Raw genomic sequence first — 13,994 nt, forward strand, 5'->3', positions numbered from 1 at the left:
CATACACACACACACACATACTCTGGTTGTTATCTTTCTTTTGTTTCCATGGATATCCAAGGCACACCCTCACTCTCTCCCTCTTTCGCTCTCTCTCTCACACACATAGGCACACACAGATAATCACACACCTAAACAGGCGACCACAAACTTCCTGTTCTGAGAAACTTGGCAAGTGCAGGACAATCCACACAAAGTATCATATACACTCACACACATATAATAAACACATGCACCACACATACATGCACACACACACACACACACACACACACACACACACACACACACAAACACATACACATCTCTTCATTGAAGCCTTCAGACAGAACAGAGAGTTGACATAGAGGAAGTTACTATTTTAATTTGTTACCATGTCCCCTAATTAACCTAGTGACAATCTGTCACACAGACGGTCAAGATCTGCAAAGGAGTCAAAACATAGAAGGGGATTTAGGTCCCCTCACATACAACAGCAGATATCTGCTGAGGCGGCAGAAAGATAGCAGGGTCTCCTAAACAAAAGCCCGGGGACAGGGCTAGGGGAGATTTGGCTCTGAAGGACAGGACTGACCTCCAACCAGACTGGTGGTTGTTTGGGTTAGGCTCGCACAGACAGAGAAAGAGGAGCAGGGAGGGAAGGAACAGATCGAGCAGGACGGAGGGAGCGAGGGAGGGAGGAGAGGGAAGAAGAGACAGGAGCGGGGGAAAGATGGAATATTGAGAGAGTGTGAGATTGAGAGATTGAAAGATCGAGAGAGAGAGAGAGAGAGAGAGGGGGAGAGAGAGAGAGAGAGAGAGAGAGAGAGAGCGAGAGAGAGAGATAGCGATTCTAAGTCAAGATGACATTGAGCAGCATGGAGCAGGAGGAGAGTCCTACAGGAGAAGGTTCTTCTCCGGCTCCAACACTCTGCCTACAGACAGAGAGCCACAGGCTGGTGGATGGTCCTGGGAATGACAATCACACCGCCACACACACTCTTCAACCACAGGTCCTCCTGAAACCAACCTCTGTGTCAACATCAACATAGCTCCAAGCACAGTCCCTGGCCTGGGGGAGAGAGAGAGGAGAGAAGAGAGATCAAGGGGAAGAGAGAGGAGAAGAGAGGAGGGTAGGGAAAGACAGTCCTGTTTGTGATAGAGAATCTAAAGTGCCGAATCACAATCAGCTTCTTTTACCAGCAGTCCTTCAAGCCATTAAACAAGCCATTAAATAAACACTGCGCACCCTTCCTCCCTCCATCCATCCTTCCATCCCTCCCTTTCTCTGTTCCGCTCCAGCTGTCTTGGCCAGCCCCTTCCTTCCTCTCTCTCTTTTTCTCTCTCTCTCATCAGCTTCTCTCACTTCCTCATCACATCAAATATCCTTCTCTCTCTCTTCTCTCCTCCTCTCCTCTTCTCTAACTCCCTCTCTTCACACCACCTCACTCTCTCCCCTCTCCCCCTCTTCTGTCTCCCTCCCTCTCTTTCCCTCCCTTCTCGCACCCCCTCTCTCCCTCTCTCTCCTTGCCTTCTCAGTCTGCTACTCCCCTTCTCAACTCCCTCCCTCTCCCCACTCCCTCTCCCAAACCCTTTTATTTCACTTCCTTCACTTCCCCCCTCCATCCCTCGCTCTCCCATCTCCCCTACCTCCCTCTCTCACCCCCCTCTACCCTACCTCCCTCTCCCTCTCAACAGGGGGAGAAGCAGTATAGGGGAAGAATTCTAAGTAGATCGCTGGGCCGCCGGCTCCCCGCCCGGGCCCTCTGCGACGCGACTGGCTGGGAACCAGGAAGTGAAAAGTTGCGCAGTTTGGAGGATGATTCAGTGGTGGAGAAATGGAAGGTGAATAAAATGGAGAGAACAGAGTGAAAGAGAGAGAAGGAGAAGAAAGATAGAGGAGGTTCAAGGCTAGCTGAGAGACCACGCCTGTACAAGCTCTCATCTCCCTTACTGACACAGAACAGCATGACAGAGAGAGAGCGAGATAGACAGAGAGAACAGTTAAGAGAGAAAAGAGAGAGAGATAGAGTGAGAAAGTGAGTGAGACAGACAGCTGATAAAGCAACGCTGGGACCAGACACCATCTGGCTTATATCAGCCCATTCAGACAGCGAGAGAGAGAGAGAGAGAGAGAGAGAGAGAGAGAGAGAGAGAGAGAGAGAGAGAGAGAGAGAGAGAGAGAGAGAGAGAGAGAGAGAGAGAGAGAGAGAGAGAGAGAGAGAGAAAGAGACAGAGACAGAGACAGAGAAAGAGAGGCAGGGGGGGCTATAGTAGTAGGAAAGAAAGCAGTGTCAGAAAGAGAGAGAGAGAGAGAGAGAGAGAGAGAGAGAGAGAGAGAGAGAGAGAGAGAGAGAGAGAGAGAGAGAGAGAGAGAGGAAACTGTTACATTCTTTCTCTTGCCACCAGTGTCAGTGACAGGGCATGGGGGGGGGACAAAGGGAGGCAGCGAAAGAGAAAGAAGGAAGGGGATGAGAGAAAGAAAAAGAGGGAGGTCATTAGACAGGAAAGGAAGGGAGGAGTGTGAATGTGTACAGAGTAGACATGTATCGCCCAGGGAGCGACAGGTCAGCCCTGGTCACAGCTGCCTGCTTTCTCTCTGCTCTAAACACCAACCCAGCCTGCTGTCATACACTCAGGAACAGGCTCCTGCAGAGGAACAGGGCTCTGCAATGGAGTAGGGTTCTGCTGAGGTGTAGGGTTTGCTGACGAACAGGGTTCTGCTGAGGTGCAGGGTTCTGCAGAGAAATTGGGTTCTGTTGAGGAACACGGTTCTGCAGAGCGACAGGGCAGAGGTAGAGGATTCTCTGAGTGTTCTATGAGGAATGTAGTTCTCTTAGCAAGGTTGCAAAGCCCGGTAACTCATTCATCAGTTCATTCAAGCATACGGTCGATGATTTATGTTAGTGCAGAGGTGTTTTGATCTGGTATGGGTGGGCTGTATGAGTGGAGCCATGAAGTTCAGCCTAGTAAGCAGCCAGACTCACACAGTCAATGCATTCCCCCAGTCTGACCACCCCCCCCCCCCCAGAAGTCCTCCCTCCCTACCCCTCCTCCTTCTCCCTCTCCCCCCTCCTCCTCCTCCTTCTCCAGTCTTCTCCTCCCCTTCTTAACCCACTCTTCCTCTCCTATTTCTCCTCTCCTCCATGTTCGTCCTCCACCCCCCTCACCCAATCCAGGTTCATTCATCACCCCGAGCAGAGCAGAGCAGAGCAGAGCACAGCAACACGGAGGCAGCAGCAGAAACATATGGCTGACATTAATGTTCCTCCCAAACATAGCTGACTCACGCACACACCACACATACACTCTGTGTCTCTCTCTCTCTCGCTCTCTCTTTCTCTCTCCACAGAGCGCAGCCTGACAAAACGTTACCATGACGATGATGGTGAGGGGCATGTCAACGGCGGCGTAGCCGTCTTCGGGCGGAGCGGCATCCAATGACAGCCGGTCCTGACGGGAGCACATGTGACCGCAGTTGGCCCTGCCCACAGAGCGCAGGGCGTGAAGCAGAAGCACGCTGGCCGAACAGCCCATACCCACAATGCAACGGTGGTCCAGACGGAGACCTAGACCAGGTCTAGAACAGGTTTAGGAGTCGGCTAGCCTAGAGTCCAGCCCCCACACAAAGCAATCCTCCCCCCTCCACCAGGTCACTGTCCCAGATCACTGTCCCAGCCCACAGATGACTTAGTGGAGCCAGGCGAGACTAGGCCAGGTCAGACCAGGTTCCCCCAGCCCAGCCCCAGGTCAGCCCTGGTCTACAGCCCTGGTCTACCTGCTGCCCTACCTCCAGCCTGGCTCCACGGTCCAGCCCAGTCCTGCTCTATCTAATGTCCAGTGCCCAGCCCAGGTCTATCCAACAGTCCAGCCCTGGTCAAGCACAGCCCTTGTCTACCCCTGGTCCGGCTAAGTCCTTGTCTATCACTGGTCCAGTGTCTAGTCCTAATCTCTTTTATCTCTCTCCCTCCAGCTTTCCAAAGCTTGTCTTCTGTTCTGCTGCTCTGCTCTGTATGGTTCTGGCTGGAGGAGACTGAAGACACACTGGTGTGTTTCTCCTTTTCTCCCTCCCTCACTCCCTTGCTTCATTGCTCCAACTCTCCACTCCTCCTCCTTCTCTCTCTCCTCTCTCTCTCTCTACTCTCTCTCGCTCTCCTCTCTCTCTCCCACTTTCCCTCTCTCCTTTCAACTCACTCTGTCTCTCTCTATCTCTTTTTCAATCTCTCTCTCTCCTTCTCTCTCTTTCTATGCAGCTGTGCCTAGCTCCGCGCTGTTGTCCAATCACAGAAAACCACTGTGGTCAGCTGACCAAATCCAGCGGAACACAGTCACGCACACACTCAAACACACAGACACGTTAACACACACACTCTCTCCAGCAGTCACTCAGCTGCAACTGAAAAAAGACAGAAAGTCAATCCAAGTTACAGTAAAACACACACAAAAATTGTCGTAGTGTGTGTGTGAGAGTGTGTGAGAGTGTGTGTGCTGCAGCTGTAACACTTTGATTTAACTCTGCAGACAGGCCATGAATGCTCTTTTTCTCGCCATCTACCCCCTCCTTCGCTTCTACACCCCCCCCCCCCGCCCCCCTTAAGAAGTGAAGTGTTGAAATTCAGCTCATATCTCAGACTGCGCCAAAGCACTGAGAGAGAAGAGGATAAGAAAAGACGAGAGGAAAAAATGAAAGAAAACGTGGAGAGGTGGTGAGGACAGGAGACGGGGGAGAGGAGGAGATGAGGTGAAAACAGAAATGAGAGAATGAGAACCGAGGAGAGGAAAGGAGGGACGGATGTGTGTACTAAAGTACATTTGATTAGCCTGTTTGAATGAAAGTCAGTGACAGTGTGTGTGAGCAGTCTGTATGTCAGGGGAGGGGGGTCAGTCATGAGGGGTTGCAAGATAGGGTGGTGGGTAAAAATGTGTGCTCGTGTGTGTGTGCTTGTGTGTGTACTATATATTGTGGGTGCATGCTGAGATTCAGAACTGTTTGGGAAAGTGGAGCAGACATGTGACATTCCTGCACCAGTTCAGCTCACAGAGCCATTAGCCTATCAGAGATCAGTTATGGGAGTAGCCAACCTATGAAATATCAGCTATGGAAGTCATTATCCTATCAAAGATCAGTTCCAGGAGTAGTTATCTTATTAGCTCAGAGAGTACTGGAGTGAGCCTATCAGAGATTATCTCCAGTCCTATTAAAGATCAGCTCAAGACGTAGTTACTCTATCACAACTGAACTCAGGGAAATGTTTTAACCGATCAAACATCAGTGAAAACCTTTCAAAGCTAAACTCAGTAACTGTAGACCAATCACAGGAATCAACATCTATTAAGTAGATTAGTAGAACAGATACCAATCTATTCAGTAGAATGTGTTTTGATCTCTCAGTAGAGCATCTCTCAGTAGAGCATCACCAGGAAGGAGGAGAGAGCAGTGGGAGGTTATGAGGTCATGATTATGGTTCTCAGGATCTATTTGACAGACAAACACACCCACCTCCCACACACACGCCATCCCTCTCACCATCACACGCCACGCACATACGAGCATACAGCATACACACACCTCCCACACGTACACAAAGGCACGTCACACACCTAAACAAACTCACACTTACAAATGCCATGCATACACACAAATCACACAAATATAAATAACCTCAGCTGCCCCTCGCCCAATCAGATGACTCTCACTGGTTCCTTTGCTCTGTAGATCCCTCAGCTACATGCCTGATATAACTCACCAAACACACACACACACACCCACACAATCACACACACACAGCATTCCTTTGTCCCCATGCCAGTGGCCTACAATAGCACTGTCATGCCGACAGTCATGCCCCCTAGCAGCCACTGGCTCTTCTAGACCCGTGCATGATGCTCTGCTCCTGCTGCCATGACGACTAGAAGCTGTGGTTCTGGAACAGCACAGAAGTTCTCGCACCTTCGGGCTGCTTCTGGCTTGGAAGATGTCCTTTCTGGGTAATGCAGTTCATCTCAGAAAAGGGGTAGAAGTAGGGGTTTATGTGTGTGTGTGTGTGTGTGTGTGTGTGTGTGTGTGTGTGTGTGTGTGTGTGTGTGTGTGTGTGTGTGTGTGTGTGTGTGTAAGAGACCGAGAGGTTATGTGAGGAGAAGAGAGGAGGAGAGGAGGAGAGGAGGAGAGGAGGAGTGAGGAAGTGTTTAACAGATCATAACTCAACTCTAAATTATTGATATGAGATGACACTCCAGACTAGACACAAGAAACTGACGGAGCTCTACCACACACATGCACACACACACACAAACAAATACACACACACACACACACAGAGGATGTTCCAGGCATTCCAACCCAGACACAGATCTGCTCAAAGCCTTGTTAGGGAGGGGTTGGAGCATCAATAAATAACCCAGCAGAATGTGTTGTTTTCTTACTGTTGCCCCATCTCTTTCTGTCTTTCCCTCTGTCTTCTCTCTCTCTCTCTCTGTCTCTCTTTGTCTCTCTCTGTCTCTCTCTGTCTCTCTCTCTCTGTCTCTCTCTTGCTGGATCATTAACTCCATCTCTTTCCCTGAGCTCTTACCAATATAAAAGCCTCTGGCTAAGTGTGTCTGTGTGTGCCCATGTGTGTACGGTATGCGTGTGTCCGTGTGTGTGTGTGTGTGTGTGTGGGGGGGGGGGGGGGGGTGTGTCTGTGTGTCCAGGCATCCAGTAGGCCTGGGCCCCAGATCGGGATGACATCACTGGGTTGTACAGAGAGCAGCTCGTCTCCAAAGCTGGTTAATGAAACCCAGCTGTGATGCTGGCTCAGAAACACCGAGCACAGCTAGCAGCAGGGCCATGCTAACAGGCTCCACCACATTGTACCAGGCAGCGAGTGTGTGTGGTGTGTGTGTGTGTATGTGGGCAACAGAGAATAAGAGAGTGCTTACTTGTAGATGTGTGTAAGTGTGTGTGTGTGCGCGGGTGTCGGCTAATTTGAGAAGATTTCTGCGGACTCTCACGTCAGCTCTGTCTGCAGTCAGCTCATTCTGCAATCAGCTCAGTCTGCAATCAGCTCAGTCTGCAGTCAGCTCATTCTGCAGTCAGCTCTGTCTGCAGTCAGCTCATTCTGCAATCAGCTCAGTCTGCAGTCAGCTCAGTCTGCAGTCAGCTCTGTCTGCAGTCAGCTCATTCTGCAATCAGCTCAGTCTGCAGTCAGCTCATTCTGCAGTCAGCTCTGTCTGCAGTCAGCTCAGTCTGCAGTCAGCTCAGTCTGCAGTCAGTGGAGTCAGTAATATGGTTGGGAGGAGTCAAGAGCTTGTAGTTTCCACAGGGAAAACACACTCCTCCGTTGCCATGGCTACAGTAGTGCCAAGAGGATGCCGTCATTCAGAGTCAGCAGCAAAATACTTTCTGAACTCTGAGCCTCTGCTGTGACTGACATGCACTTCAAGAGGGACAGAGGGTCAACCTCCCCTCCCCTCTACCCCCTGCCCCCAGGGACACAGCTGAACTCACTCACAGGAAGTGAACCACTGACGGGAAGTGACTGTGTTTCTACTTTAGACTGTCGCAATGGAGGACCTTCTAATTATGCTCTATGAGTCATTAACAAGATGGCCACCAGTGTTTCCATGCAGGTCTGTCACACCGCACTCCATGAGGAAGTCCTCTGAGGAACTTCATGTTTCACTTTGAACTACCTGTTTGCATATGCGCCTGTTGACATGGCAGCATCCTCGTCCTGGTCAGATCTGTGGGATAGAGTTAATATGTACCTTCCTCTCTGCCCTACTTCCCCCCTCTCCTCTACTCTCTCTCCTTTCTCTCCTCTACTCTCTCTCCTTTTCTCTCTCTCCTCTTCTCTCTCTCCTCTACTCTCTCTCCTCTTCTCTCTCTCCTCTTCTCTCTCTCCTCTACTCTCTCTCCTCTACTCTCTCTCCTCTACTCTCTCTCCTCTTCTCTCTCTCCTCTTCTCCCTCTCCTCTGCTGTCTCTTCTCTCTTCTCTTTCATCATCTATTGAAAACAGAGCAGCACTTACACATCTGCTTTTCTCTGAACAGACCAAACAGGAAGGAAGCTCGTTCTGAACAACACGATCAAACACACACAAACACATACCTCTACACACACCTCTACACACACGCATACATACGAACACACCTCGACACACACTGTATACACCCAGTCAAACACGCACACACCGACACACACTGTATACACCCAGTCAAACACACACACACACCTCATATGATCTACTCTCTCATCTGCTCAGGTATAAGTCCAGAGGCCTCGGCCTAGCCCACAGCTCCAACGCAACACTGTGTCAGTGCCACCTAGTGCTGAGATCCTCACACAGCAACCAGACACAGGTCACTGCAACACACTGGTGAGGCAACAAGCCAGCCCCAGACTGATCTTCTTTGAGGGTTTATGTTAGCTAAGGCACAGTTCTGTGGGCGCATGTGAATCCCTGTGTGAAACTGCTTTTAAAAGGGCTATACAAATAAATACATAAGGAAATGAATATATAAATGATTCAAATTTGATTTGATCCCTCACAGAAGAAGAGCTACCAGTGTGATGTGAAGGATATAGATGTGGTGTGTGCTGATCAGTAACACGCTGTTGTTGCTTTTGCTGTTGTGGATAGAGCTGTTACTATGGTATCTCAACAGTCACCAGCGGTGGTGGTGTGGGGTGAGCCCTGCAGTTCACATGCTGTCCTGCAGGGAGAGCTCTAAACCCGAGATGAGCATCTGAGCGTTGGCTGCTGGTTTGTTTATGGAAGGAAACTATTAAAATGTCTAGAATTAAAGTCCTGAGGCATGGACAGGGGAGAGTGGGGTGGGACAGGGGAGAGGAGGAGGGGGTGCGTGAGCGGGAAGGGGAAGGGGGAGAGGAGGGGGGTGTAAGGGGGCAGGGGAGAGGAAGGGGGAGTAAGGGGGGGAGAGATGGGGAAGGGGGCAGGGGAGGGGCAAGTGGGGAAAGCAGAGGATGTCAAAAGTTTCCATTCTTTTCCCTGTCTTTTACTGACCCTCCCCCATTTCTCCCATCTCCCAGAACAATGAACCTCCCCCCCTCCCTCCCTCTCTCCATCTACATCTTCCACAGGAGAGAGGGGTCATCACATATTCTGTCTGCAAAGATACTTCGTAAACATGGAGACTGTAGCCATGACAGACAGAGAAACCGAAATGCACACTCACTTCCACACACACTTCCACACACACGTGTGTCAGAGCGCACAGAGTATCTCATTAATTCATACTCCCACGTGGCAACCCCCCCCCCCCCCCCACACACACACAGCCACACACACACCCTCCACCACTCACCTCTTTCTCTATCCTCCTTCCTTTTGACTGGCCCCCCACTGGCCCCCCACCCCTCTCCTCATCGCCACTACACATACTTACACACACCCCACAGACACATATACATGTTATAATGTCAAGGTACAGTCTCCCTTTTCTTCACCTTCCAAGTCTCTCTCTCTCTCCCTCTCTCTCTCTCTCTCTCTCTCTCATTGCTATACTGTTTATAAAAAAAGGTTCCCTCTAGAACCCTTTTCAGGTCATAATGGAACTGTTCAGGGTTCTCTCAAACAGCTACAGCTGACAGAACTAACCTGACAACCAGGACTTGCAGGCTCTGTTACTGTATGAGGCTACAATGTAGAAATGCAATACAATGCTGCTGAGTGTTTCTACACTGGACAGCTTCCATCCTGGTGAACAATAATTAGAACCAGACCGTGTGTGAGTGTGTGTGTGTGTGTGCGCGCGTTAAAGTCTCCTTCATCCCCTTACTGCTGAGAGAATGAAAGCTCACCTGGGTTTGTGTGCATGTGCAGGTGTGTGTGTGTGTGTGTGTATTGGTGTGTGTGTTGGTTGGGGGTTTAGAGGTAAAAATGGAGGGAGACCGAGTAAAGAACGACATGGAGAGCTGCTTTGGAGGCAGGCCAATGTGTCGATGCTAATGCACTCATAACAGAACCAGGCACGCACACACACACGCACACATGCACACACACACTGACACATGCACACACACATGCACACACACATGCACACACACACAGACACACGCACACACACACAGACACATGCACACACACACAGACACATTGACTAAACCAATACTCTGTGTGTGTATCTATCTCAGGGAGGTAATCCAATCCAATTGCTCCAAAGTCGGTATGATAATGTGCATAATGATTATCTATGCAGTCACTATCTACAATGCTTGCATGCCAGCAGTGAGCTTCTTCTGTTCATGTTGATTGACCTGACAGAATATGACAGCTGGCCAACAGTTAGCATCTGCCCATCTTGATTCACCTGACCCACTGACAGCATCCTAGCAGGTTAGCTGTTAGCATGAGTCTCACAGCCTACTCAGGTACACTAGGGCCCATATCCTCCATGTACACAGCTGGCTGAGCTGCTCTGCTTCCTAAACACATGAAGACTTCTGTACCCTGAGATCCTCCTGCTCCTTTACTGAAAAATAAGAGGATTCTTTCTGACTGGCTGAATCAGAGCTGAACCCGCTGCCTTTATACTCAATGCTTAACAGATTGAATAGGAAGATGGGAGATGTTCCAATTTCAGTGGGTCAAAACGATTGGGCTGTGAGAATGTGGCAGTGTTGCTTGTCAATTAGTAGAGCTGTTTTCTCTATTTTGAGAATTAAAGACATCAAGTTTGTATGTTTAGCACTCTGAATTCAAGTTGTAGTAGAACCTGTCTTTGTCACATTTCCTCATCAAAGAAGTCGTACGCTCTAGTACTAGTTAAGCTGTCAGTATTTCTTTGTTTTTTGTGTGAGAAAAATCAAACAAACAGGTTCTTTGGTGTAATGGTTAGCACTCTGGACTTTCAATCCAGCGATCTGAGTTTAAATCTCAGTAGAACCACTTGAGAGCAACATGCAGCTGTCTTTTCAATAACCCATTTATCAATAGCTAGTGTTATGCTAGCATTCTATCACTAGGTTAGATAAAGCAATGAGCAGATGCTGCAAGCGAGCGTGAGCGTAAGCGTGAGCGTGAGCGTGTGTTATTACAGTGTAATCTGAGAGTCAACATTACAAATGTAACCCATACTAGTGGTGCTTTCTCCTCTTTTGACAGTATTACAGTTACAAGTTACCTTATCAAGGTTCTATGGTGTAATGGTTAGCACTCTGGACTTTGAATCCAGTGCTCTGAGTTCAAATCTCAATAGAACCTTCAGACAACAATTTCAAACATTAATATTATAGTAGCATCCCATTATTTCATTCACAACAGACTTTTGCACAACATTCACCACTCCCCCCCTCACACACACACACACACACACCCCGCAATGCTACTTCCTCCACCCCAGCATACAGCTTCTGTGCCCCCCCTCCCCCACACAGCCTAGGATGTGGACACAACAGCACTGAAGACTTCTTTTCATGGCTCTGCACAGGGATACATTTTCTCTTGCAACCTTCTCATCCTCCCTCTCTTCTCTCTCCCCCCCCTTTCTCCCTCCTCCCCTCCTTTTCTGTCTCTCCTTACTCCTCACTTTCTCCCCTAAGTTCTCTTATTATTTTAACAGATACACTTTGAGCACTCTGGCCAACTTCACACACACACACACACACACACACAAACACACACAGCTAGCCAGCCAAGGGGCCAAATCCAAAGTAGAGGAAAACACACAGAAACAGCCGCTGGTTCTCTGAATAATATCATCTTCCAGACAGGACAGAGACGGGTCATAAATCTTTCTATTGTTCTCAGGGCATGGTAGTTCCCATCTTCAGTACCACTGGGGATAACAGGCTTCTCCCTGGCTGGGGGCATGTGTCCTTGGGGACATTTATCAGCGCGACACCGCCCTGTCTGTCTGCCCGTGGTGGCGTTGGCATCTTGGAACTGAGCCAGAGTGGTGCTGATGGACACGTTTCCACACCAACGTCCCTGAAGACTCTCTTCTCCTCTATCTCTATCCTCCATGTCTACTCCTTTATCTCGACTCTGCTCTTCTATCTCTACTCTACTTATCTGTTCCTGCATCCCTACTCCTCTGTCTCTGCTCTCTCTCTCTACGCTCTCTCTTTACTCTCTCTCTATTCCCCTGTCTGCAGTCTCAACTTACCCTCTTTCTTACCTACCTAGAGAATCTCTGTTTTTGCTCCCTCTGTTTGTTCTCTGTCTGTATGTTGTGTGTGTGTGTGTATGTATGTGTGTATGTAGCGTAGATATGTACAGGCGGCAGGGCAGGGGGTGTGCAGTAATGGCTGCAGCATATCTGGCCTTCTACTCTGGAATGTAGAGAGAACAGAAGAACACTAGAGTCCACTCAGAGGAAGTACCCATCTACCAGGTCTATTCTTAGTCTGGACCCCCCCCCCCCCCCCCCCCCCCCAGGGGAGGAGGGGGAGACGGGGACAGAGGGGAGGGAGGGGAGTGGGGGAGAGATATAGAGAAAGGGGAAAGAGAGAAAGGAAGAAAGAAAGAATGTAAGATAGGCAGAGGAAAAGGGGAAGAGAGAGGTGGGGAGAGAGTGAGGTGAGTGGAGCGAGAGAAAGAGAGGGAGAGGGATGAATGGAAGATGGTGTGCTATCTGCTGTCTGCCAGGGTCATTGCTAAAGAGGCTGGCCAGGCAGGATAGACAGGCAGGCAGGCGTTTGTGTGTGTGTACAGTCTAGCGTAGCCTAGTGTAGTGTGTGTTTGTGTGTGTGTCTACGGTCTAGCATAGCCTAGTAGGAAGCAGCAGGATGAATGGATCAGCTCTGTGCCTCCAAATCCACTCTCTCTGAAGAGCTGCTGTAAACCCACACAAACACAATGTATGTAGCCCCAAGGGACTCACTCTCTTTCTCTCTCTCACACTCCCTCTCTCTCTCTCTCTCTCTCTCTCTCTCTCTCTCGCTCTTTCTCTGCCCTGCTCTGGTATCTCTCTCACATGCTTTGCTACTTGCCCGCTCAAGCGCTCTCTCTGTACTGTGTTACCCTCTCTTTCTCTGTCCTACAGTACAAGCACACTCACACATTGCAAAAACAGATATGGGTCAAGTATAGACAGATATGCTGTCTTTCATTCTCATGTTTTCTTTCTTTCTTTCTTTTCCTTAGATCTCTCATCTCCCCTTGCTCTTTTTGTACTCCACTCGCAATAAAACAGTTAGATACACACATGCACCCTTTGTGGCCGCCCACACATCACACACGCACACACATCTCTCTCCCCCAGACTAAACAACTGAGTGGAGAGAAGTGTGGAAGGATACGGTGCCCCCCCCCCCCACCTAGCCCCACCCGCCTCTACCTGAACCCACTCCATCCAGCAGCATAATCCCCATTGTCACACACACACAGCTGACATCACTGTGCGGCACCAGGACCCTGTGTGAGATCACAGAGTTCAAACAGTGAGTCGATTCAGCAGACAGACACTGCTGACAGGCCCCTCTCTCTCCCTCCGTGCCTCCCTCCGAGAGACCTCCCTCTTTTCCTTTCTCTCTCTCTCTCGCTTTCTGGTTCTCCCTCTGGTTCTCATGCTCTCTTTCTCCCATCCTCTGTTTTTCTCTCAATCTGTCTTCCTCCCTCGCTTTCTATCTTGTCAAACTGTTTCTCCTTTCTGAATGACTCATTGAGACACACACATATACACCCTGGCAGTACTTGGTTCCACTGTTGTCAGACTTTCATGCTGGACCAAGACCAGTCCTCATCTCAGAACAGTCTGAACAAACGTCAAAGAGCCCTTTATTCATATCCCATAATAATCTCTGCACCCTCTGAAAGCTGTGTTTATAAACTGCATATACGAGGGTATTCAAACTGCCGAGTGATGCTGAGAGAAACGTAATGATCAGATAGCTACTGCCGCAGGGCTGGAACGTAGAAGTCAGACGTTCTTCATCTGGTGCAGGTCCTCTGAGGTCTTACAGAGTCATGGTCTAGAAACCTCCAAATAAGATTATATAGTCAGCTAACACTCAAGCAAAACCAAGACTTGCCACTAACTGTCACTTCCTGTCCCCACAGGAAATAACACC

At 49.5% G+C, this 13,994-nt stretch overlaps 1 protein-coding gene and 2 non-coding genes across 3 annotated transcripts in view; 2 read left to right on the forward strand and 1 right to left on the reverse strand.

Moving 5' to 3' along the window:
• The window catches only part of dock10 (dedicator of cytokinesis 10), a 37,007-nt gene extending 32,953 nt beyond the window's left edge, over nucleotides 1–4,054 (reverse strand). Inside the window, exon 1 of the mRNA XM_047035360.1 lies at nucleotides 3,355–4,054. Within this exon, the coding sequence (XP_046891316.1) occupies nucleotides 3,355–3,516 (162 nt within the window). The 5' untranslated portion in view covers nucleotides 3,517–4,054. The remainder of the gene's footprint in view (nucleotides 1–3,354) is intronic.
• Nucleotides 4,055–10,797: 6,743 nt separating this feature from the next.
• trnae-uuc lies at nucleotides 10,798–10,869 on the forward strand. Its single transcript has one exon. It is a non-coding gene; the product is annotated as a tRNA-Glu (tRNA).
• Nucleotides 10,870–11,112: 243 nt separating this feature from the next.
• Nucleotides 11,113–11,184, forward strand: trnaq-uug. The gene has a single exon. It is a non-coding gene; the product is annotated as a tRNA-Gln (tRNA).
• Nucleotides 11,185–13,994: the final 2,810 nt, after the last annotated feature.

Source organism: Hypomesus transpacificus, chromosome 15, assembly GCF_021917145.1.
Source record: "Hypomesus transpacificus isolate Combined female chromosome 15, fHypTra1, whole genome shotgun sequence".
NCBI lineage: Eukaryota > Metazoa > Chordata > Actinopteri > Osmeriformes > Osmeridae > Hypomesus > Hypomesus transpacificus.